At 35.1% G+C, this 25,133-nt stretch overlaps 1 protein-coding gene across 4 annotated transcripts in view; it reads right to left on the reverse strand.

Moving 5' to 3' along the window:
- The window catches only part of CADM1 (cell adhesion molecule 1), a 340,937-nt gene that overhangs the window by 48,026 nt on the left and 267,778 nt on the right, over nt 1-25,133 (reverse strand). For all 4 annotated transcript variants that reach the window (XM_074216729.1, XM_074216730.1, XM_074216731.1 and 1 more), the window contains 4 exons: nt 20,863-21,009; nt 19,386-19,538; nt 5,504-5,641; nt 3,508-3,663 (listed from right to left, as the gene is read on the reverse strand). In XM_074216729.1, the coding sequence (XP_074072830.1) occupies nt 3,508-3,663; nt 5,504-5,641; nt 19,386-19,538; nt 20,863-21,009 (594 nt within the window). The remainder of the gene's footprint in view (nt 1-3,507; nt 3,664-5,503; nt 5,642-19,385; nt 19,539-20,862; nt 21,010-25,133) is intronic.

The following is a 25,133-nucleotide window of genomic DNA, read 5'->3' on the forward strand; positions in this document are numbered from 1 at the left end:
TGGGTTGTGGAGGGCCTGGCAGACATCTATTGCAAACAAATTTTCTAAGAGCAATCCTTTAAAATAAGGCCACAAATCATAGGATCCTTATCAGTGTTAGGTCCAGAATACAGAGGATAAAGTAGCTGGTAACTGATGGATGTGGCCCACATTATATTTAGAACAGGATCATCTTGTCTCAAGATACTTTGAAAAAGTATTAGAAAGATTTAAAATAAGAGCTGGAAGAGTATCTATTCAGGTTCACAACAGAGCTAATGTATTATTAAAACTAATGGTGCCATACAAGGCAAGTTAATGGATATTAAGTTTATATAAATGAATTACATATTAATGAAGTCACAAAAAAATCTACAATCTGCCAATTTAGGTAATATCTGATCATTTCTGTTTTCTCATTATAGGTACATTACTCCACAATGGTTTTGGTTATATAAAAATTGTAAGCAGGATGCCCATAATGAAGCTATAAAACAAAGGAGATGAAATGAATTACAAGAAAAATGGCTTTATGAAATGATACAGTTGAGCTAAACTCACAAAGCCCAAAAAGGCTGGGCCTACTGCTCAAGTTTCAAGGGACATCTTGCTTTTCTTTTTTCTTTTTCTTTGTTTAGGTTTTTGGAAGGCAAATGGGGTTAAGTGGCTTGCCCAAGGTCACACAGCTAGGTAAGTATATTATTAAGTGTCTGAGGCTGGATCTGAACTCAGGTACTCCTGACTCCAGGACTGGTACTCTATCCAGACATCTTGCTTTTCTACAAATGATACCTAAGAATGCCTATTCCAGGCTAAGTATTTTAACTATACACAAAAGTCATTATCTGATATATCAGAAAAAAAATTCATGCATCTTAACTATGTTTCTATGTGGATACCAATCATTAGATTATATGGTAGGTCCACCAAAGGAAAATTATTTTCCATCTAGATTCTTCATGTCTGTTCACATTTTAAGATCCAGATCAAATGCTTAAAATAAAGGTTTCTTGTTTCTTCCTGCTTTGACCTCCAAAAGGAAAATATTCTTCCTCTTTTGGACACAAAATAACAATTTAACTTAATCATGTCTTATTCTGTATTAAGACTATCTGAATAAGGATCATTTTACCCTACTAGATGGTGGGCATCAAGAGGTCAGGGATCTTAATTGCCTTCCTTTCTCCCTTAGGACTTAGCATTTAGCAATAACTTAATTGAACATGGGACAATTATCATGGCCAATATTACTGATGATGAATTATCTTTCTGACTTCAAATGTGACCATAGACACTTATTAGTCATTTAAGCCCTGAACAAGTCACTTAACCTTGTTTGCCTCAGTTTCTTCGATGGGGAAATGAGTTCGAAGAAATTGCCAAGAAAACTCCAAATGAGGTCATGTGAAATAGGACACTACTGAAAAATAACTCAATTCAACTCAGACTTGAAGATCTCAAAAGGAAAATAGGTTAGTATATCTGTCTAAATTTCTCATAATCAATTTAAAGGCACAAATAAGAAACATGGGAAGTAGATGGTGAAGGTGGAAAGAGTAGGAGAAGGTTGAAATCATGGCTTTCTACCAACCTGTATGATCATTTTGTGTTAGTCATTTCACCTAGAAATTCAAGTCCCTGGGAACCCTTTCTAGCTATGAATTTAGGACCTTGTAAGAAAAATGATTTCACCTTAGCAGAATCAGAACACTGCTCACAGTAACAGTAACAATCTGTGACGATCAACTATGAAAGACTTAACTCGTTTCAGAAATACAATGTTCCAAGACAATTCCAAAAAAGTTGTGATGGAAAATAATAGACACATCCAGGGAAAGAACCATAGAGGTTGAATGAAGACTGAAGCATACCATTTTCACTTTTTCCCCATGGTTTTGTCCTTTTCTTTTGTTTCTTTCACAACATGAATTTGAAGCTCAAAATCTTACAAGAATGGATGTTGAAAACTATCTTTCTACATAATTAGAAAAAATACTATTAAGTGAAAAAATATGACTTCACCATTAATTAAAAATGAGTATCATGATAATTGAAAATGGGTTGGATGTGGAGTCAGTAATCTGCATTCATATACTGACTCTGAGCATTATTTCTTCATAGGGATGATGATAATTATGTTATGTCAGTGGATTTTTGTTGTTGTAGTTATTATGTTACACTTTTAATGTTTTCAATTGAGTTTGGATAAAAACTTTCAGGGAAAATCACCATCTTATTATTAGTCTTAAACTTAATTTTCCAGAGACTATTCTGAAGATAGATAAAATAACTTTGTTTTACAATTGAATAGAAACATTGAGGTAGAAAGTTATCGTTTGCAAGTTAACTAAAAGTGTGGACAACTCCAACAGTAGTCAAGAAAATTTGGCTGATAGACCTCATTTTGTTCCCATATAGTTTTGATTTTTTCCATTAGGTCTGTATAGTTTCAAAATTTTTTAGTCCATGTAATTGGAGGATATATACACAAATGCATACATATATGTATGCATGTGTATGTACATATATAGAAACATGCATATGCATACATAAATATGCATGAATATATGTATATATCACCATATACAAACATAAATGTGTATGTATGTGTTGATATGTATTGTCGTGTATGTATATGTTGTGTTAACATCAATTTAAAAATTATTTATATTTTAAAAATCAAGATCATTAGTATTATTACTTTTAAGGACTATAAATAAGCTTATGTTTAAACCTGTATATGGTAACATTGACCTATATATTTAGACATTTAAACTTACTGCTTTAAATCAGGTTTAAAATATAAACCAATACTCTAATATAAAAGATAGCATTCTGAAAGGGAAATAGGCAAACACCTGTATTTAAAACCAGAGCATGTTTATACTTCTTGTTCAGTTATTTCCAACTTTTTGTGATCCCATTTCCAGTTTTCTTGGCAAAGATACTGGAGTGGTTCTGTCATTTCCTTTTCCACCTTATTTTACAAAGAAAACAAGTGAGGCACACGATGACTTGTCCAAGGTCACACAGCTAATAAGTATCTGAAGGCAAATTTGAATTCATGAAGATGAAGATTCCCTAGTCTAGGTCTGGCACTCTATTCAGTGCACCACTGAATAGTTCCAATTGCATATTTACAAAGGAGTAAAAAAATTACTTTTCAATGCTGGCACAGGCATAATGACAGCACACATTCACAAAAATTCTTTTATTTAAAGTCAAGAGTTACAGCAGATCCATATTAAGATCTAAGAATCTAGATGTGTCCCTCTTAAAGCACTAAATTTTAGTTAAATGTGATATTTCTAGAATCCGACTAGTACTCTGTAACGTAGCAGAGCTGCATAAAAATTTCATTGTTTAATCCATTATGTGATTCTCAATACTTTGATTTCTCCACCAAGGTTACAAGATAGAAATTGTATCTACACTATAATAAAATGTAATTACATAATTAACAGCTTTTGAAGTCTTTTCAAGCAACTCTAGCTCTATCCCTAAAGAATAAAATACTTAGGTACTTACATTGTACTTCTAAGTACCGCTGTGTCTGCATGTCTTTGACTGCAGGGTGGTCCACGAGACAGATCACAGGAACGCCATCATCCTCTTTGCCAACAGTCAACATAAGCTGACTGGTCACAGTGTACATGTCTGACCATTCCTCCACCTCTGATTTTCCTGGGGGAATGAAAATGTATCAAGAAACAGGTGGCTAAGTGAATTCTGGACACAAGTCATTTTTAAATCTATTTCTATAAAATAGCAGCTTATCCTGACTAAAAATAATAGCATTTAGAAAATAACATTTTAATAGCAAGGAATGCTGGTTTTATTTAATTTATTATTTAATTTTAGGCTGACACACATTTCAAACATTTCCTACTTTATATTTATTGGCATATGTGATACACACACACACACACACACACACACACACACACACACACACACACATTAAAATAAACCATAGTTTGTAAGCTCCTTGATGAGAGGGATGACATTTTTTCTCTCTGAATCTCTAAAACATAACACATGAACTTAATTGCATCTGTGATTAAATAAATTTATTAATTACCCTATATCCTGAGCTTCCTTCAAATAACTTGGGGAAACATTTGCCATCTTGACATCTGAATGCTCCGGGCTGAGTAACTAAGACAAGAGGTGTTCAGTTTGCAGCCCTGTCTGAACTTGAAACATCTACGAAGTACTTCATTATCTACTAGGCAGTAAGAAAAATTCCATGATATCATTTAAAACTCCTAAATACTTAAATCAATAGAATTATAAATAAGTTCCCTTCCTCCTCCTATCATCAACAATTAAGAGGGAAAGTGACTAAATGGATCTATATAATTAAACAATAATTAAAATGCTTAAACTCTGAGAGAGTTGAAGACCACAAAAATTCAGTGGCAGTGGGCTGAGACAAAGTATTTTACAGGGCTTTGAGCCAGATGGAAGACACTTCCAAGAACACCCAGAAAAGGAGGAAGGAGCCTTCCGGATGGAATGAATAGGCAAAGGCAATCCCTTCCCTGAACCCCGCAACTCTCTGGGAAATGACGCACCATTAATTTTCTTTTAATGTTTTGTACTTATCGGTACACATTTAATGGCTCAATTCACACAGAGAAGGCAAAGGGGAAATGAAAAACTCTTCTCTTCCAAAACCATACCTAGGAAATAGATGATAAAAGCAGAGCAAATATCTAAAACTTAAGCTGCTATTAACACATACTTAGACTTGCCTATGTCTAGATATAGATTTCTCTATTTCTTTTCAATAGAGATTTTTAGCAGTTCTCTTTGGTGCATCAAATGAAAGAGGGCTATTTTAGTCTGACCATTTTGGCCAAACTACAAACCAAAGTAGTTAAGTCTACTGAATTCCTTGTCCAAGGTACCACTTCCACAGTGATCTTAAAAGACAGGTCATCTGAATACCTGATAAGGTCACCAGTTCAGGGAAATACACTGTCAAAAGAGCTGGCACTGCAAAAGAAAGCTAGAATGATGTGGGTCTTGTTATGGTATGGTAAAGGGAAAGACTTTTTAAAAGTTGAAACTTATCCAGTCATGTCTAAGGACAATGATATTGTCAAAGACTTAGCACAAGGAAGTACAGCTTGAGGGATTGGAGAAAGACTACATGAGTTTAAGGGGGAAAAAATGAACTCAGGTTCTAGGGCTGAATGTCAGGGCTTATGTCTTCAAATGCTTCAGGGAAAGTCTGATACAAGGGTGTGTGTGTGGTCACCTTGGTGAAATATTTCCATGGATGTCAAAACTTTGCTTGGGGTAAAAGGACACAGCTGTTCAAAGGATTGTTAGGATTTTGCTACAAAGGTGTTTAATAAGTGATAATAAGGATTCAGTTAGATCTAATGGGGGCTTATATTGAGGGCATATATTTTAAAATATGCCCATTACGATGTAGGTTTTTTATAATTCAGTGGTTCAATAGCAACACTCCAAATTGTGAATAATAATGGATAAACACATCTCCCAACTCTACCTGTGAGCTCCTTGTTCCCCTTGAACCATCTGATAGTAGTAGCTGGTTTGCTGGCCATGGCGGTGCAGTTCACTTCAATCTCCTCTCCTTCAACAGCAGTATCTTTCTGGATATCAATCATCAAATTGCGTGGTGGGACTACAACCATACAGACAAGACATTTGAAATAAGAGGAGCCTTAGTTAGTATTTTTTCAAGTCAGAAGAAAGTCTTCATATTAACTTCAATAATTAATTATATATCAAAACTCACAGGAATTACAAAAATCACTATTTACAAAGAAAAAACAAAATAAAATGTAGATTATGCCAGTTCAGAAAAGAAGCAGACAAAACAGGCCAGAGTTCAGGTGCATTTTGGCCAATTTTTAACTGGACTTTCTTTCCATCTTCATCTTATAAAAAGAGTCACGTCTCCAATTCATATAAATTGAAGGTAATGCTGCAGAAAAAATGTATCTCTCTGTTTTGAGTTCCTTCATTTTGGAAATTGGGGATTCTCAGTGACAAAAGTTCCCTCTCAAAATGTTCCTTCTCCATTTGTCTTACTCTAGTATAACAGACATTGGATCTGCTAATAGGAAAACAAGCTATTAGAAAATATTTAATCAGAGAGGAGGACAAAAGAGGGAGAAATAATATTTCCAAATAGATTTTCCTTATGAGAAGGCTGAGGAAGCCTCAACTCACTTGAGCTTCAAGCTTCAGATGAAAGACACAAAAGTTGATGGATAAAAATCAAAATTGTGAAGCCTCTCCAAATAACCATTCATCATAGAAACAGAAACAGAATCATTATTGTACCTTTGTTATATATCATTTGATTCAAAATAACCATAGTCCTGAATTTATTCTCTTCCAACAGTGGAAGAAAAAAATTTAAAGAAAGCACCAAATCTGATTAGGAATACAAATTTTTCCACTTTCTGAAAATGAGCTACAAATGATTTAGGGAAAAAAAGTAAGGTGGGAAACAGTTCTAAAATTATGTTTAAAAAATAGGGTGCATCAATAAACTTCTATAGTTAGGGGTAAATGACCCTTGTGCAAATAAATGAACCTCCAAGTATAAATTCAGGAAGTACTAAATAGTTTCTTAGATAGAAATACTATCTAACTTATGGTAAGAATAAGGAAAGTATACATTTTTTTCTAAAACTAAATTGCTGGTGAAATCTTATATAATGTGCACTCCTGCCTTAAAAGTGAGACTATAAAATAAAAATCAGTAAGAATACTGAATTCACCAGAGTGAGTATAAGAATCTGAGACCTGACCACTATGAATAAGCAAAGACTTAGTTCAGACATATGATTAATAAGTTTCTCAACTCAGAAGAGAAACAAGAAATTAAAAATGTATAAATATGCCATCCAGATGATCAAGTTGAATAATAAATCTCTGTTACTGCCTTCAATAAATTATAGGATTAAACCACATATTTAGGATTTCCAACAGTTTTAATCCAATGTAAAAAATTTCTATGAAATTTCCATGAAATGAAATTTTTTACATTGGATTGGAACAGTCAGGAATTCCTACAGGGAAAGCAGAATAGAAAACCATTTCTTTGCACATGTTTCTCAGCAAGCTCAAAGGATGGGGGGGGGGAGAGAAGAGAAGGAATTTGTAGGACAATAATGGGTTTTTCTTCTGTTAACACTGCTAAAAGAAAATCAACAAGAGACTTCAAATTTGCTCAATTAGTTCCCCACTGAAGTAACCCAAACAAGTAGCAATGTATGGCAAGTTGGGACCTTCAACTTGTACTTTTACAAATTAAGTAAAAGAAAAATGAATACAATCACTGATGAATCAGCACATCAAACAATAATTCTAAAAAGAACAAGAACAGAAAAAGTAAATGGCAAAGTTCTGTTCAGATAACACCTCAGTGTATATCATAATAGACAAAGGAATAAATCTAGAATACAATGGGCACTTTGTCAAATAAGACTGGACACCTGAAGGGAAAGGGACCAGGAAGACTGACATTAAGAATCAACAAATATAAGTAGTATAGATATGGTCACTGCAATTATATCTAAGTTAATACTGAAAAGTCAGTGAGAGCTAGTATAATAAATTCTTTGGAGGAAGTGTAGAACTGGAGTTAAAAATAAGAAGCAAACTACTTGAATTTTTTTTTTTAAAGAGACCAATTCTCAGTAACTATTTGCCAAATACATTACAGCTTCAAGGTCTAGCATAAACACTAGTGTATAATATTCTTTTAAAAAGGATGAAAACAACATTTTGGTTGATGGCAGTACATACCAAACCTTTCATGTTGATGAAACTAAAGTCTGTATTATTTCTTCACTGAGCTACTTTAATAGCATCTAAACGATCTTTGTTACAAACTGGGTGGCTCCTGAGCTATACCTCTTTACAACTAACCCTTGACAAAGGAGGACTAAGTCCGAAGTCTACTTGTGACTCCCTAGTTGTTATTCAGTTGTGTTTGATTCTTTGTGACTCCATTTGGGATTTTCTTTGCAAAAAAAAAAAAAAAAAAAAGGAATTTTCTATTTCCATCTCCAACTCATTTTAGAGATAAGGAAACTGAGGAAAACAGAGTTAAGAGACTTGCCCAAGGTCACCCATCTGGGTGAAAGCAGTAAGTCATCCTGACTCGAGTTCCAGCACTCTGTCAACTGTGTGACCCAACTGACCAACACTACCTGCTCCAGTACATACTGGGTAAAATATTTCAACCTTATTTCAGCAATGTTCACTCAATAATTATTTACAACGTGGCAAATACTGTCCTAATGTCTTCTATTACAAAGATGTAACAAAGACAAAAATGTAACAATCCCTGATTTCAAGAAGCTTACTTTCAAGGTTATATAACAAAATGCAAACATAATTTTGGGGGAAGGAGAACACCAGCAACTGGAATCATTAAGAAACCCACCCCTGGGGGGCAGCTAGGTGATACACAGTAAATAGAACACCAGCCCTGGAGCCAGGAGGACCTGAGTTCATTTAATAATTACCTAGCTGTGAGACCTTGGGCAAGTCACTTAACCCCATGGCCTTGCAAAAATTAAAAAAAGTCCCCTTGGAATGCCCATCAATTGGGAAATGGCTGAACAAGCTGTGGCACATGAATGCAATGTTATTTAATTGTATTATGAGAAATGAAGAGCAGGTGGATTTTAGAAAAACCTGGAAAAGACTTATATGAACTGATGCAAAGTGAAGTGATTAGAATCAGGAAAACATTGTACCCATTAATAGTAATGCTGTAAAATGATCAACACTGATAGACTTGGCTCTTCTCAGCAATACAATGATCTAAGACATGGCTCCTTTCGGTAATGTAATGATCCAAAAGATTTATGACAGAAAATGCTGTCCAAATCTAGAGAACTGGAATCTGAATGCAGATCAAAGCATCCTATTTTCACTTTCTTTTTTCAAGGGGTTTATCCTTTTGTTCTGTTTCTTTTTTTCAGAAGACTAATATGGAAATGTTTTAAATGATTGCACATATATGACATACCAATTTAAATACCATCTTAGAGAGGAAACAAGGGAGAAAATTTGGACCCCTAAGTTTTCTATAAAAATGACTATCAAAAATTGCCCTTACATGTCATTGGAAAAAATAAAATACTATTTAGATGAGGAAAAAAAAATAAAGAAACCCTCAAGGTGAGAGAGGCAGAAGGTATATGGAAAAGTGCTAAGTTTGGAGACTTCGATTTAAACCTTACTTCTGTCATTTAGGTTTATGTAACCATGGGTGACTTAAATTCCCTAAGTTTCATGTTTTCTCATCTAGAAAATTAGGGGGTTGAACTAGATGACCTCTAATGACTGAGTTGAGCTTTGAAGTTAATTAGAGATTCCCAAGGGTACAATTGAAGAAGCAGAGCACTACATATAGAAGAGAGTAGAAGATAGAATGTTGTATACATGTCATATCAAGCAGACAAATTTGGGTGAGATGTAGAATACGTGAAGGGGAGTAATGGGAAATGAGCCTGAAAAGGCAGAATACTGACAGATTTTGAAAGAATGCAAGTGCCAATCAAAAGCCTTTGTATATATCCTAAAGGAAGTAGAGTGGGTGAGAGAGAAAGAGAGACAGAGACACATAGAAACAGAGACACAAAGAGAATGAACCAGTCCTTTGCTTGAATAATTTAAATGTGGAAGTTGAGAGGAAAGATTGGAAAGGGATGATAATGATGTTTATTCTTTGATTTCAAAGAAGACCATGACATCATATGATGCCATGAGAAGGATATATGGATTGAATTTGAGCAAGGGCAAGGAAGGGCTGTACTAAATCATCAGCCTCACTTTCTCTTCCAGAACTAAGTCCAGCGGACAGATATCACATGACTGGAGATGGCCAGGGATGTGAGGCAATCAGGATCAAGTGACTTGCCCAAGGTCATACAGCTAATCAGTGTCAAGTATCTGAGGTAGGATTCGACTTCCATCCTTCTGACCGCAAGGCCAGTACTCTATCCACTGAGCCATCTAGCCACACTTTGGAAAGGGAACGAAGGGCAGTTAGATGGTTTCTGTAACAGTCCAGGGAGGTGATGATGAACTAAGATGAGTGGAAAGAAGAGAGTGAATGTAGGAGACATTGTCTTCGCTACAAACTATTCTCAGCTCATAACCTTCTGCCTTTTCCATTTGTATAAGGAACATACTCTCTTTGTGCCTTTCAGAATCTTTTTGGCTCCTACTACTACTTTCAAGATCACACCAGATTAAAGTATTAGTTGCCTCTTCCAATCTTCCTATAATGCATTAATTACTATTCTCTTCTCATCATAACTAACATCAGGTGATTCTTCATCCATCAGAGTATCTGTTTTGATGGGGGGGGTGTTGTTTTTTTTGGGCGAGGGCGACTTGTCCAGGTTAACTTGGGGTTAAGTAATTTCCCCAACATCTAGTAAATATCTGAAGCCACATTTGAAATCACGTCCTCCCAACATGAGGATCATTCTCTATCCACTGTACCACCTTGCTGTCCCTCATCATGGTATCTTCATTCACTTAATATCCCTTCTACCTTTGTTTATCTCCTTAAAAGCAAGGTTTTAGTTTCTTTATAAGATTCTGAAAGGCAAAAAGAGAGTGTATTCCTCATACAAATATAAAAAGGCAGAAGGTTATGAACTGAGAATAGTTTGTAGCGAAGACAATGTCTCTTACATTCACTCCCTTCTTTCCACTCATCCCAGCTCATCATCACCTCCCTGGACTGTTACAGAAACCATCTAACTGCTTTTCGTTCCCTTTCCAAAGTGTGGCTAGGTTGCTCAGTGGATAGAGCACTGGCCTTGCATAGTACAGCATAGTATATGATAGTTACTTAATAAATGTTTGATGGGCGGTGGCTAGGTGATAGTGGGGCAGCTAGGTGGTACAGTGGATAGAGCACCAGCCCTCGAGTCAGCAGTACTTGAGTTCAAATCCGGCCTCAGACACTTAATAATTACCTAGCTGTGTGGCCTTGGGCAAGCCACTTAACCCCATGGCCTTGCAAAAAATAAAAAATAAATGTTTGACAAATTTTTGTGAACTATGTAATAACACCAATATGTGGTAGCTATGTATCTCCATCCCTGTAATAGTCTTCCCTTTTTTATTCACTTCTTAAAATCTCTCATGCAGCTAGTAATTGGTAGATATGGAGTTTGAACCCACTTCTGTTCTAAGCCATGAAAACTACAGCACAAGACCTATCTGGAAAAAGGAGAAAGGGGGGAAAAGGGGAGAGGGGGAACAAGACAGAAGAGAGGGGAGAGGAGGTAGGGGAGGGGAGGAGAGGAAAGAAGGAAGAGAGGGAGGGAAGAAGGAAAGGAGGAAGGGAGGGGGAAGGAAAGGAGGAAGGGAGGGAGAAGGAAAGGAGGAAAGACTGCCTGTTGTAGATTATAACCAGAATGAGGAAAAATACCTATAATTATTTAGTTGGAAAAAACTATTCTTTGATCCTTATAGGACCAGGTCTGGGACAAAAGTCCAATTGCATCTATGGCATTCTTGTCGAAAGGCCTTGATAGACACTATGTGGTAATCTGGGATAGGCTGAGATGCAGAACAAGTCAGGTGGGAGGTAAAAAAACTTAAAATAGTTAGTTATTGCCAGGTAAATTCAATGGAGCTCTGTCTTAAATTCAATCAGAACTGAATTATTGATCGTTTGGGTATTCTGAGGATTACTTTCTTTTCTTTGTGTCCCCACCCCCAAATATTAGGTTCATGTACACCCAAAATATCAACATCAATAAACTTCTTTGTTGGATTTTATTCCCATCTGCTGCTGATAATTTATCTTCAGTTAGTGAGGGATTATCTATTTTCCAATGTTTAAGAAGGATATAATAAGGAATCTTACTGACAGCTACTGGCTGTAATCATTAAACAAAAATCTATTATTTACCATGATATAAGTGTTTTTTTATGAATAAAAGCATGATAAGATAAGTGGCTTGAGTCAAAATTGTGGAATCTGTCAAACCTTTCTGAACCTTAATTTCCACATCAGAAAAATGGATATAATAATATTTGCAACACCTACTTCAGAAGAATGTTGTTAGGAAAGGGTTATATGAACTTTTAAATGCCCTATATAGGTATAATTATTGTTTGGTACTGCAGGGCATACAAAAAAGAATAAGATAGTCTTACATTCATGAAAAGTAAGAGGAAGAAAAATAAATCAGTATAGAGAGGTATGATGGTGATAGCAATCATATTAAAGTATTGTAGAAAAAGGAGTAAAAACAGTGAAGGAAGTTAGTTGACTTTTTATTTCAAAGCAACTGATTGTTAAGGAGAGATAAGGGAAGGCTGTATTATAAGTAATAAAGGATTAGGTAGGCTGGACAAACTTTTTTAAAAGGATCAGGGGATACATGGGGAGTTTATAAAAACTAAGGAGAAAGGGCCATATATAAGATTCAAGATATTTAAAAGATAATATAACAGAAGGAAAAGGATTCTAGAGTTGTAGGGAGGGAGGAGGATTAATGGATAAAAATTGAGGACTGAGCCTTGGAAAAGAGGATAAGAATGGAATAACAAAGGAAAAAGACAAAGATACAAAGAAATGTTGAGGCAGAGAGGAGAAAAGTTCAAGAAATTCATGGAGATGTTTGATTATCTTGAATTGTAGTGCTGATGTCAAATACTTGCAAAACAGCTACCATGGTATTGATTGTAGTGTTTATACCAAAATCTGTTGCAGAAAATTAAGAAGTATGGAAATTCTATTAAGACCACAATTCAATGAAATCAGTATTTATTTTGATACTTGAGAATTTCAATGAAACCATGGGAATGAGGGAAATGGTGAGCAGAAATAAGTAAAGAGAAAAAGGCCCAAAACTTGTGGACTACATATAAATATAATACACAAATATCATAAATATTTTTTTCAAAAACTTGGAAGGCATTGGACATGACAAAAACCAACTAATAGCACATGCAAAAAAAAGAAATTTATTATATCAAACTAGACAGAAAATAAATTATTACTTATGTGGGAGTCATTCTTGAATCAGTTGTCTGGTTATAGTCAACCCACTAACTCATTAGAGCAAAATTCAAAATAAGTACAAAAGTAAAAGTAAATAAATATGAAAAAAGATATGGTGTGCTATTCAAACAACTATCTGGATTGATTCAAACAAATGATGAAAAATGTGTCATGGGTGAAAAAAAAGTAATGACATAAACTATAAGAATTTCATACAGTTTAACTGACAAAGTAATTGTTGGAAAAGGAGACCAAGAGAGACCAAAAAGTACCTGATTCAGCAAACACTTGATTTATACTTGTCACATGGATAAATCTTGCTAAGCAGTCAAGGGCAATATTAGTTTCGAAAATAAACTTATTTGCAAAATCATACAGAGAAGGATGATGAAAGATTTGGAGCAGATTCATCTTATAAAACAAAAAGTTTGTAACTTAAAATCAGTTTTAAAAAGTTTGGAGACTCAATTAAGAGGCCCAATTATGCAAAGACAATCCAAGAAATTTATAAACAGAAATGGAAAGACAACAAAGAAAAATGGGGAAAAAAATCTGAAAATAATTTTAAAAAGAATAAGATGTTTCACACCATTAATAGTAGAAATAAACCTTTAAATAGGCCTATTTTCTAAAAAGCAGGAAAAACAACTGTCCTTGGCTAAATTACATAGAGAGGAAATCCATGAAATTATGATAGCCCTGAATGATTAATTCATAAAGTATCTACAGAACACACCAAAAGCATGTAAAAAATGCAAGAAGTAAGATTTCTGAGTAAATTCAATCTTCAATAGCACAAAATTCAATAAAAGACAAAGGAAGTTAACATTTCTACTGTGCAACTGATTTAGCAGGAAAGTTTAATATGGGGGGCAGGGTGAAGATGCAAGAGAAACTCAACAACTATTATAATCTACAAATTTATCAAGTGCATCCTAAATGAAGGTATTAGTAAGCAAGAGCAAGGTTTTAATAAGTAATAATACTGCACAGTAGACCACCTAACACCAGATGTTCTTGTTTGTGGAAGATATCATGCTGGTTGCATCAAAACCTAAAATGCTGAAGAGCCCGTGAAAAAGATCCATTATCACTCAAAAGAGTTTACCTTAACCATCTGCACAGGAAAAACTAGATAGATGAAAAATGCATATTGTCCAGAAGGTGACATGTAGTTAGATGAATAACCAATAGAGTTCATCCATCAGTATACATGTCTAAGACAGACAGTACAAACAGACAAAGAGCTGGACCCAGAATTAAACAGCAAGAGCTGGGTCTGCCTTTGAGAAATTTCAAAACTTCTTTAATGACTGAAAGCTCTTCCCAGAAACAAAAGTTGATCTTTTTAATACCAGTGGTCTATTAGGGTGCTATCCTCTAAGGCATTATAACACTCTGGCCTCCAAAGAATTAAAAAAAGACTATTATTTAAAAGATAGTGGAAAGGAATATAGTGGCTATAAGTAGGCTGCAATACACAGACACATGGTGAAGAATTATAGAAAAGGATGTTGTAAAAGAAAATGGATGACTTTAAATAAAACACTCTGGCCTCCAAAGAATTAGAAAAAGAATATTATTTAAAAGATAGTAGAAAGGAATATAGTGGCTATAAGTAGGCTGCAATACACAGACACATGGTGAAGAATTATAGAAAAGGATGTTGTAAAAGAAAATGGATGACTTTAAATAAAATTTGCTTAATCATACTGAAATATAACTGATGGGCTGTCCACATACATCTCTGATATTCTTGTGATCAGAGATAGGGAAGGGTCTCGGATTTTATTGGTGAAAGGAAACCATTTCCACCAATGCAGCTCCCTGTTTTCCTGATGCACAGACTAGGTCATGTCATTCTCCCACGCAATAATCTTTCATGTCTACTTACTGCTTAGCAAGAAAAATTCATATTGCTTTGTCTTGCATGCAAGGTCTTCCAAAACTAGGTGACACACAGCCTTTTATTGCACATTATTTCTCCATAGATACCACACTTAAGAATAAAATGGATTATTCATGACCTCTGAAATAGGTCAAGATTGTGAATCTCTGGGCACTAGCTCATATTGTTCCCACTATATAGAATGTTCAAATTTTTGCCACTCTCCTTTAATATCTGCCTATTATTTAAAGCTCAACTTTAAATATTCTAACTTATCAAAGCCTCCTAACTCCTCCTTGTTTATAACAACCTTACTCAATCAATCAATAAGTACTAGGTTAGTCATTTTTCAGTCTGACCCTTCATGATCCTATTTAACTTCTTTTTTTGGCAAAGTTACTGAAGTGGCTTGTGATTTTCTTCTGCAGCTCATGACAGATAAGGAAACTGAGGCAGATGAGGTTAAGTGATTTATCTAGGGTCACATGGTAAGCAAGTGAGAATCTGAACTCAGGAGGATCAATCTTTCTCACTCTGGTCATGACCCTCTATCCACTACACCAATTATCTGCCCATAATTATAATTTACCTAATTCTACTCATTTTGGTCTCTAGCCACCACATACACATCCATAAACTACCTAAGAATCAGGATACTTATCATCTGGGGGGAGATAGGATATGGAATATTGAGACAGTATGATGTCAGGAAGAACAGTGTTTATATAATGTCCTTGACAAATGCTTGTATAACCTTATGTACCTCATGTAACTATAAAAAACTATAGGTGGAAGAACAATTACTGAGTTACATTGGTGGAAGAGTGTTTCCTTACTGGCAATTGCCTATATTGATAAATCTGTCCCATTATGTATCCTTGGAATCTATCAGTCCTTTGTACATGGTAGACATTTAATGAAATAAAATAAAATAGTGGGAATTGTTTCATATACAAGCATATAAGAAAATCCAACGAAGGAGTGACTAGGTGGCATAGTGGATAAAGCACCGGCTCAGCTCTGGAGTCAGGAGTACCTGGGTTCAAATCTGGTCTCAGACACTTAATAATTACCTAGCTATGTGGCCTTGGGCAAGCCACTTAACCCCGTTTGCCTTGCAAAAACCTAAAAAAAAGAAAATCTGATGATAGTTATAATTTCTAATGCAATCCAGAACATTCATGCTCTTTCAGTTAAAAAAAGTTATATACTATATGTTAAAAATGATCTTGGGAGAGAAACTAGAAGACCTTTTGAAAATTTAGTATATAATCTGAGGGGTTAATATCATTTTGCGTTCAAAATAGGCATTTCCATGTAAGGAAATATATAGAAGAAGAGGAATTCTTTCAATACAAAAATTCACATGAGAAAATGATTTACCATTAGATCTTACATCGTTTAGTAATAGGTACATTTGGGATATTTTTAAGTCTTTTACCATGGATGAAAATAATTGAAGACATATCTAAAGAAATTCATAGAGATGAGAACCTGAAAGACCATTCCATGCAGGGAAGGGTTCAGGAATCAGCAGGGAAGTGTCAAGGTTCTCTGGCTAACCTCAAATCAATAAAAGTGCTAATTATAAACATTACTCCTACCACATATTTAAAAAAAAAAGTAGAGCTATGTTAATTATAACAAAAGAGGAACCTTAAAACTCATCAGTAAGTGAAATCTCACTCTAAGACCCTTTAAAATAATTAGGTTCTCCTGTTCCTGGAATCTTAAGAGTGAACACTAATCTTAGAAGGACAGCACTGTAATAATATTAGCTACTATTATCAGTAACTAGATTAATCTTGGAGCAGCATGCACACACACACACACACACACACATACACACTCTCAATCTCGCTCTCTAACATAACTCATGAATAATAGGATATGGAGAGGCCTGTAGTACACTCTGGTAAAGAAACAAACTGATCATGAGTGGAAAAAGTAAATGAATGTCTTAACAAGCAACCGAGTGCATGCAAAATACCACAGGGGAGTTCTCATTTTTTCTATGGATGAGATAATAAACATAATAGTATCTTTAGAATGGCACAGAGAACATTAACAAATATCCATCTTTTTGCCCTATAATTATGCTGAAGTTTTTTGCTGAATGCATCAAACAACTAATAGAAACACACGCTGAAATGAGCATCTTCAACCTATCGAGAAGTTTGACAGCTGTGTAAGTACATATGGCATTCCTTTCAAAGGATTGTACATGGCAACAGAGATGCTAATATATCATTCTTCATTCATTAGAATATCTCAAAACCCTAAACCTTGGGAGAAAAGGTTTGAATATATAAGTATCCATGGAAATTGTCAGATTTCAGAGTATGAGAGATTCAAACATTGATGACAACAATTTTATTCTGTCAAGGAATCCTGAAGTAAATTCAATGGAAAGAATCATTAATGAATGTGTAATACTATCTCCAGAAAGAACATCTACTGCTATTAACCTTCAAGTATACTTAAGTTCATGCCTCTATAAAATATAAGCAAGAAAAAGTTACATTTAAAAATAATCAGATTGCCCCCTCAAAGGGTTCCAAACATATGTCTCCCAAAAGCTTTATCATTCCTCCCATACAGAAGGCTTACTCACAGTCATTAACAGATTGGTCTTGCAGTCTTCTGAACAAAATGATCAGTCACTGAAAACCAACAAGCAGTTAATATTTGCCAATGGCCAATTATATTTCTAAAAACAAAAAGTATGTATGAATGTATGTATCTCTGGGGGAAAAAATCATCAGTACCCCTGACAGAGATTTTACACAGATTGGTAATTCTAATTCTGATTCTTCCTGTCATATTTTGTAATCTTAACAAGAAGGTTAACCTCCTTTTTCTTATCTGTGAATTGTACCTCAAGGAGCATAATAAATATTCTGAAAACTCAAAGCATTATAAATACTTGCAAGTTTAAATATTGACACATCCTTGTTGACATCCTGAACTTAGAATGTCTGACTGGAGAGCACAATGAACAGTCAGTGTGAAGGCTACATATCTCAGGACTTACTCTGGGAAGCAAAAGATGTATTCCCAAACTCCTACTAAAAGATAAGAACTGCAGACAAATGCTATCGAACATTATACCCTTGTAAAATTTCAAGGCAGTCTTTTCTGGAAAACCTTTTCTGTTCTGTTTATCTATAGGCCTGATGTGAATTTAAACCTCAATCAGAGCCCAAAATGAATACCTGAAAGAAAATTAATAGTAAGACGTGCATATGTGGGGACTTTAAAGGACAAGCATTTTAAAAAGACTCTCAAATTAGTACTTATCTGGCTGAAGAGTACATAGGCTTTAGGGAATAGAAAGTATGATTTGGTTTTAGAAGAGAAACAAATTTTCTATTTACAATTTTGCATTTACAATAAAGCAACAAGATAGGAGTCATATAAACACATACAAAATACAAGACTGTCCTTCATATTTATCTTCCCTTCTAAATCTCCATATCATTATGCTGAAAAGCTGCAGTCTTCTGCCTCAAATAGATTTTGATTCATCATCTCCTCTTAGGCATAAATCAGATCTCCTTCCTCACTACTCTGAGTGTCCCTGATGCTCTCACTGTAAAAAAACTACTTCTCCTACCTACCCCCAGCTTGGCTAATGCTATATGAACTGCACCCACATAATGAGTTCTGTCTGGGGGCCAGAATCACCTGCAGATTAACTTAAATGGAATAATATTTACTGATCATACCAGAAAAAAAATCTGAATGAAAACCCAGTTATAGGTGTGCCGTTGAAAAGCATATTTAAGTGATTATGAGAAAAGAGCCTCAGTTCCCTGAAGGTGAGCTCAGCATAACATTAAAAGTTCTGTGCTTATCAGTATGCTGTCCCCCAGGGAAGTATTTAACTCTTTACTTTTCTGAGGATGGAGTCTGTCATAAAGCCCAGGATCATGGAGAAATGTGTTTGCAACCTAATAATTCTGGGTATAATATATAGGAGAAATCAGTATGTATCAAACTAGGCAAAAAAGAAATTACAAAATAAAAAGCATATCTAAAGATAAAAACAATTAAAAGATTTATTTTTTAAAAATAAAACAGATTTGGGTAGCCCATCTTTATTTGATAGAAAAAAATTAAAAGCAATGATAATGCAAATGGTTTTTGTGATTCATTGCAGGGCTCTAGGTTTTCTTGGTTTTTGCTCTTGAAATTTGAGGTTTAAGATCTGAAGGCTGATGGAATCTATAAAAATTGGTGATTGATATAGTCATTGATAAATTTGATAAAACTATTTTACCAAATTAATCAGAGACTATCAATCACTAATCTTTAATCTTATTGAAAATGAGTCAATACAGTAAGGTATTCCATTAACCTCTTCCATGCTGTGGGAAGACATCAGCTTTTAACCAAAGGGCAATTCACACTCAGTCCCCTAAGATGCAATAGAAGTTTAAAAGCCGTGAGGTGAGCATCAGCGAGGTTTCTTACCAAGTACTGTGATGGTAGTATAAATTTCCTGTGGGGGATCAGTGTAGAGCTGGCAGAAGTATCTTCCTTCATCAGAAATTGAGACATTTGTCAACGACACTCGGAGTTCACTGTTAGAGAAATTCACTAACTGAAACCTGCTGTCCTTCAAAGCTGTGGAACAAAACACATCATTAATGATTGTGAGGAAGACGACAGATAGTATATTTTCCTCCCCAGACTTGGCAAAGTCAGATGCCTTAAAAGACAGCTAAAGAAAAGAAAAATAATTTGTTAAATCTTTCTGCACGTTAGCGGCTTCTTCCTACACTCTGTTTTTCTACCTTGAGCTTCTACTATAATTACATTCTAGACAAATAACCCTGACCAAAGGGGAAAACACCCACCCACCTTGGAAAAATGCCAATAATTATTGCTGTCAGTTTAGAGCATTTATTCATATATTATTTCAGGCTTCCTATCAGTAGATAGACAGACATAAAATGGAGAGGAAGGGAGGGTTGTCTGCTCCCTGATCCACACTGCTAACTATACCCAGCTTCATGGCATGGAATCGATTATAAGAGGCATGAAGCAGGAAATCTGAATCACAGCAAGCGTAATGTACGTAGGTTTTTTATTTACCTTCAATATTTACTGTTGAAGTCCTTATGGTAATTTTGACAACAGCTAGCTTAGTACAGATTGACAAATACTCATCTGAAACAAAAGCAGTTGGCATTTCTTGCTATTGTTGTTCACCCTTCTCTTCAATTGCTTTTAGTTCTCCAATTCTCTCTACACCCTATGAACGTTTGGCATCTCCATTACAGGTGATGGGGACAGAAAAAGAAAGGGGACATGTAAGGAGGAAGAAAGGCAGATTTGATTATTCTAGACAACAATCCTCTCATATAAAAATTTTAGCGGATAACCGACAAAGAAAAAGTTCTATTTCTATTCATTGTCTAGTCTTGAGCCCTAATTTGAACCTTTTCTCTTATGCACAATTTAGGTTCAATTACTAGTCATTGTGTCTTGTGATTTACAAATATTTTAACAGAGAATCCTAGATACTACTCCCCACTCCTAGTCATGGGGGCAATAGAAGATTTAGTTTTATCTTTAGGGTATAAATTGCCTTAAAAACTTCAATCTTCAAACCAAACAGATTACCTTTAGGAATGCTATATTTTCCTTGCTTTACCCTATTTGAGTTGTTTGTGTCAGGTAAGTATTTGGCACTCAATTGCAATTCACCTTGAATTACTACAATCAATTCCTATTGCAAAGTAAGACTGTCTTACTTTAAAAGGGGACCATCAAGGTTTCTATTAAGCAGAAAGATTATGATTGCACGTCTCATCTTCCTTCTGAAGAATCGACTCAACTTTAAGCATCTAACATTAAATTAAAAAGGAGCCCTTTGCAATCTCTTTATCAAAACTACTAGCAGCAAAAGAAGTTGCCATTTAATACTACAGGCACAAAAACTTACGCCTGAAGTCCCGGAAATAAATGGTCTGTCGGTTGGGATTCAGAAGCTGAATCACAGAATCATCACTGTTTTTGACTCGGCAGCTGATGGTGGCAACTTCTCCCTCGACTACTGTCACATCTTCAGTAATCAAATTCTGTCCATCACCTAAAGAGTAGAAATAAAGGAAAGAAAATTTTAGGATTGACTAAAATTAAATCAATGAGGTTCCCCCCATTAGGAGACAAGCACTATAATTAATATTATCTTATTAGTAATTAATATTGTTATTTTCATAGCATCTCTACCTTCTTTCCAAGAACATAAAATGCAATTAAATTTATCTTCAAAGACATTGTTCTTAGCATTTTCCTGGACAGATTTTGTAACCTTGAGGTAAACTGGAGGCAAATAATGACACTCTCAACTTGAAGATAGAAAAAGAGAGGTCCTAAAATCCAAAAATCTAAATTAAATTTGAATTTTGGAAAAATTACTGGTCTTTTGACTCACATTCCAAAAGTCGATCCTCTAAGCAACTTTAATTTAATGGAAACTTTTCAAAAGTTTTACTTCAAGATACTAAGCCCTGTTCAGAAACCCCTATCTCCAGTGTATTAGCACTGGATCTCAAAGACCATTCATTCAGTCTACCTACTCTGACCAGCTTCCCATATGCACTGTTGCTGCCTCATCTAGACCAGATGTTTTAAACAGAATAAAAATAAAGAGAGAAATAAGCCCACTAACTCCTTTAGGCCCCCAGAGATGTTAATCCACTCGTTTTTCAAACTCCCATCTTGGGGGATGATCTTGACTGTGAGAATGGGCATAAACTCGGATCACCTACTAGCTATTGACTGGTTCTGAACTACCAGACCAAATCATGCCTCAGTTTTCATAGAAAATACATGCCATTTGATTATCTAATTAGATAGACCAACTTGTCATCTTTTTGTCTCCCCAAAAACTCCCTACCCTGATTATCTTCTGGTATATCTGTTATAAAAGGCAATTAGATGACTGAGTAGATGATAAACTGGATCTGAAAACAGGAGGACTTTTCAAGAGTTTGAATCCAGCCTCAGATACTTATTAACTGTGTGACTCTGGGGCAAGTCGAGTGGAGAAAGAATTGCAAACTACTCCAGAATCTTTGACAAGAAATTCCAAAGGACAGTATGTTCCAGGGGATCACAAAGATTGGCACTCAAATGAATAACAACAAAATAGATAGAAATGGTGTAAGGTCCCTATGAGCAGAGAATCTATATACCACTTCTCAATTTGTATCACAAAGTGTCTGACATATAATAAGTACCTCATAATTTTTTTTCTTTCTCAAGTGTGTGGGATAAAAGAAGTATGCATTAGGAATGTTGACTCTCATAAGTAGTAATATCAAGGATAAATAGTTCATGAGTGGGGCAGCTAGGTGGCACAGTGGATAGAGCACTGGCCCTGGAGTCAGGAGGACCTGAGTTCAAATCCATCCTCAGACACTTAACAATTACCTAACTGTGTGACCTTGGGAAAGTTACTTAACCCCACTGCCTTGCAAAAAAAAGGCAACCCCCCCCAATTAATTTATGAGTCACCAGTGGGCACTGACCCCTATATTCATATACTATGTTGTATGTGTGAGATAAAAATTATTTTCCCAAAATATGTCTATAAAGTTGATTGTGTAATAATAGTTAACTCTTTTATAGAAAGAAATAGAAACCCCAGGTAATAAAATAACTCACTGCTAAAACACTGGGACTTACCAAATATCCAGAGTAGATTCCAATCAGTGGATACCCATAATACCTATACTATATACTAAGAACTATTGAGCATTCTATATGTGCTATGAAAAGTATAAAAGGTAAAAATAGGAAGTGTTTTCTGCCTAAAAGTACTTACTGGCTTTCTGGGGAATCAAACTCAAGAAACAATTAGAGAACAATATAAGATAGAAAGTGATCATGTTGCAAGAAATAAGAGAAAGCCAAGAAGTGCAACAGGATAGGTCAAAAAATAAGCAAGTGTGGGCCTAAGTGGTTAGCGGAAGGTCTGCAAATTTTTATTTCAAGAATAATGATCAATTAGAAGACATGATTATTTTCAATCTTCAAATAAGATTTGTGAAATAGAGACTAGATTTAGGGTAGAAAGTGAGGCAATGGGATCCAAATAGATTTTAATTATGGCTTAGCGCCCTTGTGAAGTTTATCTTTAATAGGAGAAACAGGGTAAATTCATAAAAGATAAATGTCAAAAAGCTTCAGTCTAAGCATATGCCAAAAAAGTTCTGTGCTAAGTTTTATATTTCAAAAGAAAAACGTAAAAAATGGGTAATTTCATAGAAAACTGAGACAGGACAAAACTCAGAAGCATTCAAATTCTATAGCAATATAATTATAATACAATGGGCAGGACTTGTATCAATCATCAAGTCTCTAAAGAGGCACCCCGTTCACATAAGATGGGGTTAGGGGGTTGTGGAGTGACTGAATGGCATTCTGCCAAATCACTCTGAAACAGCACCTCCTACCTGAGGAGTAGAAGAGAGGAAACTCAAAAAACAAGAAAAAAATTACAGGGATCAGAGAAAAACAGAAATTCAGGGTGACAAGAAGCAAGCCAAAATGATACCCAACCTTGGGAAATATGAACAAGGGAATTAACCTGGGGAGTGAGTAACCAGGCCCACAGGGTTTGTAAGGAGCAAATGGCAAATTTGCTCCAGTTTGATATGGCAAGTGAAGGCTCAGTGTGCTGATGGTGTTATAGAATGACAATAAAGAGAAAAGGTGATCAGAAAAACTGAGAGATGCTTATTTTTTCCTTAGTGAATTACTGTGACAAATACTGAATTTAGAAATGAGCTGGAGGGAGAATCTTATTCCCAGATTTGAGAAAAGAAAAAAGGGGAAGGGAATTCCTGCCAATCAAATAGCTTTTCAAGGTGCTAAAATCCCTGTGGTTTTACTAGCCCTGGCAAAATTATGCACAAAAAAAGGACAATAAGCTTATTTCTTCAGGGTAACCCAATCTACTGAGAAAATTAAGGAAAAATTAAACTGCTTGATTCAAATGCTGTCACTGAATCATAGAACTTGCTTTGAGAGAGACTAGAATACAAACCTAGGTTCTTTCCTTGTTAGAGAAATTTCTTATTGCTAAAGGAAGTTTATTAGCAATACAAATAAGAACCTTCAGTTTATAAAAAGTACATGCAGAAAGCCACACAGTGATAGACATTAATCTCTTCAACGTAACCAAGGACATTCAGGTTCTGGCTACAATCTCTCAGATACAGGAGAACTGAATAAAAACTAGGTCCAATTCAATTAGGTCCTAATGGAATACTTCAGCCTAACAATAGCTATACACCTTATTTTTGAATAGTGCTTTACCCAGAATCCTAAGGTTTGTTCGGATCCCAGTATACTATATTGATGTTATTATATATAATTATGTGCCTTCCCCCCCAAAAAGAACTGAGCTGATTTTTTATCTTTGGTAATGAAACAGCAAAGTTTCTTTTTAAAAGTGACACCTTATAATAAAGACATCTCAAGGAACAAAAGACCGGGTCAATTTAATGTGCTTTTTATTAACTAAATGGCACAGGTAGGCTTTTTTGAAAACTTGCTGAAGAAAATGTGCTTCACATGTCCAAAGTAGTTCCATCATCATTATAGCATTATTATTTCAATTCTCTAAAACCAATGCCTCAAAAGGAGGAAAAAAGTCACTTGTCCATAACTTTAACATGGTTAACAATACTAATTCAAAAAAAATTTAAACAATAATGAAATCTTTTCCTAAAAAATGCCAGAGTTTTGGGTTGGAGGTGCCAGTCTGAAGATGACACCCTATATGAAAGCCAATAAATTATAGCAGGCACCTGTATGGCAGCTGTAGTCAACAAGACTCCTCCCTTGGAGAAACCATAAAGTGGTTGAACTGGAACAATGAGGAACCTATTTATTTGAGGCAAAGGAAGTGAATGACAGTGATGAAAATATGATATGTATGTCAGTACTCTGAACTGCCTGCAGCCTTTATGTAAAAATATTTTCTGCTCATATCCTCGAGTATTTTTTCTGAACAGAAGGGTGCACTGTGACTTGATAAATTTCCCTTGAAATAGATATCATGACAATTAGGTTGTTACAAAACACAATTTGATGTGCAGCAGAAGGAGACAAACAGCTAACTCATATGTCTCTCCTAAACAAACCATTTTTAAAACCTTTTCAGTTTTCTAAAACTCAATTAAGATATATACAGTTGAAGCA

The sequence above is a fragment of the Macrotis lagotis genome, chromosome 1, assembly GCF_037893015.1.
Source record: "Macrotis lagotis isolate mMagLag1 chromosome 1, bilby.v1.9.chrom.fasta, whole genome shotgun sequence".
Classification (NCBI taxonomy): Eukaryota; Metazoa; Chordata; class Mammalia; order Peramelemorphia; family Peramelidae; genus Macrotis; species Macrotis lagotis.